Below are 4,476 nucleotides of genomic sequence, written 5' to 3' on the forward strand. Positions count from 1 at the left end.
TCAGGTAGGATGCAAGGAGACAGTGACAAAGAGGTGGCAAAAGAGCCCATACATCGGTTTGGGGCTAAGCAAGCCATTACGTAGAAAGTTTTTGCTTCCAGACATGCAGTCTGTGGTGACCAAGGCTAAAAACCACCAACAGTAACGTACAGCAAGACAGGCACGTGATAATTAAGTAACAGCCAAGGATGGCTGGACTTGATATGCAGCTGAGATACAAAACAAGAGAAACCCTGCAAAATGTAAACATGAGCATAGACATAAAATGAAAACAGTGAGATCAAAAACTCCTTTTGTTGCAAATTTCATTCCAACACAGGCAGGAAAATTGAGAAACCTGTGTCTGATTAAGAAACTATTCACGAGAATTATTAAGTGTAAGAAATGAGATTCAAAGTCCCTGAAAATCAATAAAAATAAGAACATAAATGCAAACTATTAACCAAAATTTCAAAATCACAATTCAAAATTCCAGAGAGCCTTCAATGCTGTGGCTTGGGAGTCCTAATCTTCAATTAGGCCCCTCTGATTTCTTCCTTCACTGATACACAGACTTTATTAAAGTTTATACCATAGGAAAGGTAAGGATATTTGCAATTTTAACCTCCATGGCCAGCACTGAGTACGATAATCCACCTTTGCAGGTCCAGCTTGCTAAAGAAATTGCTGACCAGCCGTTAGTTCTCAAAAGGCTCCTGGATCTGAGACATGCTCTAGACTCCAAACAATCCACTAATTCATTATGCAGACTTCTTCCTGGAGAACACTGAGCAAGCTCAAAACATATCCGAAACCTCAGAATCCATACGCGTAAAGCAATCCTCACATCATCTAGTTTGGGTTCCAGCATTTTTCTGGCATCAATGCTGGGGAGAGATATCTGATCAGCATCCATTGTCAGGCTGTGAGATGTTATTTGATGGTGACATACCTGTTGGTGCCATGTTTTGCCCAGTAATCCTTTAAATCAATAGGTTGGAGCAGGTCCACACCTTCCTGTGAAAGCCTTTTGACTAGTTTTTGGAAAGCACCTGCACTCATTTTTCGCCCTGGTAACCTATACCCCCTTTTCTTGGGATTCATTGGTAAAGGATGCAGGGACATTGCAGTGGTGCAACAGGCTGATTGCCAGCCACCATTCCCCCATCTATAGCATGATTGATTCACCCCAGTACAGGAGCAATGGGGTATAGGGGTGTTAATAATTGCTATTTTATCAGATTCCTTACACTCCTGCACAGACTGCTGGACTCTGCTCTTGGGCAGCTGTTGTAAACTCTCTTGTACACCAAATAAAACAGGCGACCTGACAAGAGCTAGAGCTTCCTCTGGCCCCTCCTGCACATGTGCTCCATGCTGTTGCGAGTGATCACTTTTCTTTTTCACATCCAACTTCAGTGCTTCAGCTCCAGCTTCAGATATCTTTTTGGATCTTTTACTTTTCGAACCCTGTTTCTCTTGTGACCGGCAATTCTGCCTTTGCACAAGTTGCATTCTATCCGAGTTGCCTACAAACCCTACTATAGAAGCATCCAGCTCTTCCAGTCCAAAAGCAACCGTGTTTGGTAAGCCCATCTGCATTGCTATCATGTCCTTTCCTCTGAGATCTGCTTGCCTTTTGTAATTGTTCCAGCTAGCAGTCCTCTGTCCTCTTGCAGCATCCAGGGCAATGACTGCATTATCTCGTTCTATTATAGCTGCATCTCTCTCGGCCACTGCAATGTCTCGTTGCAGAAAGGCAGTATTTCTTTCATTCAAGGCGGATTTCCTTTCTGCAAATGCATTGTCCCTCTCAACTACGGCTGCATCACGCTCAGCAACCACTTGCATTAGTTTTATTGTTGCATATTCTTTCAGAGCTAGATGCTCTGCCTGCTCAGGTACCGAAATGCGGCGCAATCCTGTCCTGCCATCGCTATCCATGTTCTATCATCCACGCCAAGAGATGCAAAACACCACTACAGTAGACTGTCGAGAGCAGACTACAACAGCAACCTTCAGAACATAGATACAGAACTGTGGACTTTCAACTGCAGAGAAAAGAGGCATCATTTGATCAATTTCCATGTATAAATTTCCAAACTTGGCATCTCAAACCCAACACCAGTGTGGCCTTAACTTCAGTGAAATAACTAATCACAAAGTTTCCAAAAATAAATTTAGTGGACATGTTAAGATGTTCCTACTTACATGTGGACACAAAGATGTCCCTACTTGCATCATCCACAACTTTAAAGTAAGGACAGGTTAGATGCTTAACCGTATGTCCTCATTAGCACTTCATATGCTTGTAGTCCATTGCTCTTGAGAACAAGGACAGAATCAGCATGAGAGAGAAGATTAAAACAAATTTTCGGCATCTAAGCCTGCCCACAAACACAAACTACAAAGACAAAGAGAGAGCACTTTATATCATGTCCAATTATTTCTCAGCACCTAAGCCTGCCAAGAACACAAACTACAGACTAGGAGAAGGGACTAGCATGACGAGGTTTTAACATACAGCCTAAAAGTCAACTCACAAAAGATTCAAGCCAATAAACTGTCATCATAGCCAGGTAATCATACATTGATGTGCAAATTAAAAGTTTTGTCCAACACATGAGGAGGGTGAGACGGAGAAGCAGGCTCAGCTGTGATAAGGAAACAGCAAGATATGGGGCAGAAATCTGTAAAAAAGGGAAGCCCGGGTTTAAGTCACAACGTATCGTCAGGAGTTCACAAAACTCCACTCACAAAGAGTCCATCCACGTGTCAAGCATAGCAGGGGAGGATTTACCATGAGGCTGGAACTGAAGGTCAGAACTTCAAATGTACTCCTCAAAATCAAATTCGAACACAACTCTAGGAGGGAATCAAGTTTCCACAAATGCAGTCACAGAAAACATTTATGAATAGTCGACTAATCTGGATAAACAGAGTGACGATGTCCGGCCTGCATACGACATACACAGCAAAATGACATGTTCTTCGAAATGAGTCATGAAAGTCTACTCGCCAAGCGTGAACAGCTATCTGCTTCCAAAGGCATATTGAAATGATCCACAAAGGCTTTGTATTGCTAATGAAGACGAAGCGAAGAGAAATTTCAAGTGAAATGTAGAGACAGGTAGGCGGGGGAAGTGAAAGGGTTCGTAAGGAACTAGAAAGCGAGATGCAGAGCGAAGAAAGATTATAGAAAGGATAAGCTAATACTGAGGAAGAAAAGGAGGTTCCACCGATTTGAGACAAAAGTTGAGGGAACAGATCGATACCAACTGGCCAAAACTTGAAGGATAGAAAAGCGAGGGGGAGAGAGAGACTTACCCGGCAGCAGCAGCGATTGTGAATTGGTCGTGCTCCAATCTCAGCTCGTTTTCCTCTCCCTTTTGTACTTAGTCCCAATTTAATCTCCAAAACCCCTAAACTCCACTTAGGTCTTTTTGCTTGCCCCATAAGTACCCCCACTTGATCAATTCACCTTATCCATTAATTTGTTTGCCCTTTTCGCACTTACCTTATGCAAAAATTGAGGGGCCCCCTATTGATTCATGTACCCGATTGAAAGAAATGCCCATTGAGACATGTGCGTGCAGTGGCTTATCGGAGTTGTTCATGTGCTGTTTTTCCTGAACCTTCGTGCGAATCCCAAGGTGCTGATTCAAGAGAGTTCGGAGGGGAGGGAGGGGGCTAAGGCTGAGCGAGTATATTTGGAGGGGAGGGAGAGCACTGAGGAGGAGAGCCTGAGAGAGGAGAATGATGGAAGGGAGAGAGGACAGGCGGCAAGGCGCAGGCAGAGGCAAGGTAGAGCAGTGCGGCATAGGTTACTTAGATTAATTAAATCCAGAGGCAACAAGGAGCTAATTGATTAATTGAAAGGCAAGTAGAAACAAATAGCACCCTACAATAGGTTGAAAAATGAGAATTTCCTATTAATTAGTTGTGGAGAAAGGAAGAGGGTGAAAAGGAAGAGAACAAGGCCATGATTAAACTAAGGTATAAAGTGGGGAGGGATAAATTAAGGAACAATGAAGGATAGGGGCATTAAAGAAGGAGCGACATGAGATTGGGGAGGGGGGAGGGACCACACATTAAAGAGGAAAGCACATCCTTCGGGGAGTTAAAAAATGGGCATTAGTATTTCTAGCTACACGGGTGAGATTCGAATTAAGGTAAGGTGAGAGGGCGAGAATTTGTGGCATAGACGTGATTAAGATAACGGTGGAGATATTCCCGAAGCTGCGGAAGGGTGAGAGGGCGAGAATTTGTGGCATTGGGAGAGATTCTACATGTGAATATATAGAGGGGATGTAAGGGGGGCGGGGGGGGGGGGGTCAAGGGAGGTTGACCAAGGGGTGAGTGAAGGGAGAGGAGTGGAGCAACGGCGAGGGGGCACTGAGCCGATGTGGAGGGGTAGGGGGTGGAGAGAGATAGAGGCTGATTGATTGAGGGTAGCTTAGGTTAATCTGATATTTGGGAGAGGGGATTATTCACTCT

The 4,476-nt window shown here is 44.0% G+C and overlaps 1 protein-coding gene across 2 annotated transcripts; it reads right to left on the reverse strand.

The window, feature by feature from the left end:
* Positions 1–399: 399 nt before the first annotated feature.
* On the reverse strand, positions 400–3,381 carry LOC147888977 (uncharacterized). 2 transcript variants are annotated; one of them, XM_087392779.1, is made up of 2 exons: positions 3,307–3,381; positions 400–2,030 (listed from the first exon to the last, which is right to left on the reverse strand). In XM_087392779.1, exon 2 carries the CDS (start codon positions 1,921–1,923, stop codon positions 913–915), a length of 1,011 nt encoding a protein of 336 aa, XP_087248905.1. In that variant the 5' UTR covers positions 1,924–2,030; positions 3,307–3,381; the 3' UTR covers positions 400–912. The 2 variants fall into 2 exon arrangements, with proteins under 2 accessions (XP_087248905.1, XP_087248906.1); XM_087392780.1 differs by lacking the exon at positions 3,307–3,381 and adding an exon at positions 2,780–3,296.
* Positions 3,382–4,476: the final 1,095 nt, after the last annotated feature.

Source organism: Dipteris shenzhenensis, chromosome 21, assembly GCF_047967505.1.
Source record: "Dipteris shenzhenensis isolate YYH24624 ecotype China chromosome 21, Dip_SZ_1.0, whole genome shotgun sequence".
NCBI classification, from domain to species: Eukaryota; Viridiplantae; Streptophyta; class Polypodiopsida; order Gleicheniales; family Dipteridaceae; genus Dipteris; species Dipteris shenzhenensis.

Excerpts from the sequence above, each read along its gene's own strand:
- LOC147888977 (XM_087392779.1), bottom strand. The coding sequence starts at position 1,923 with ATGGATAGCGATGGCAGGACAGGATTGCGCCGCATTTCGGTACCTGAG.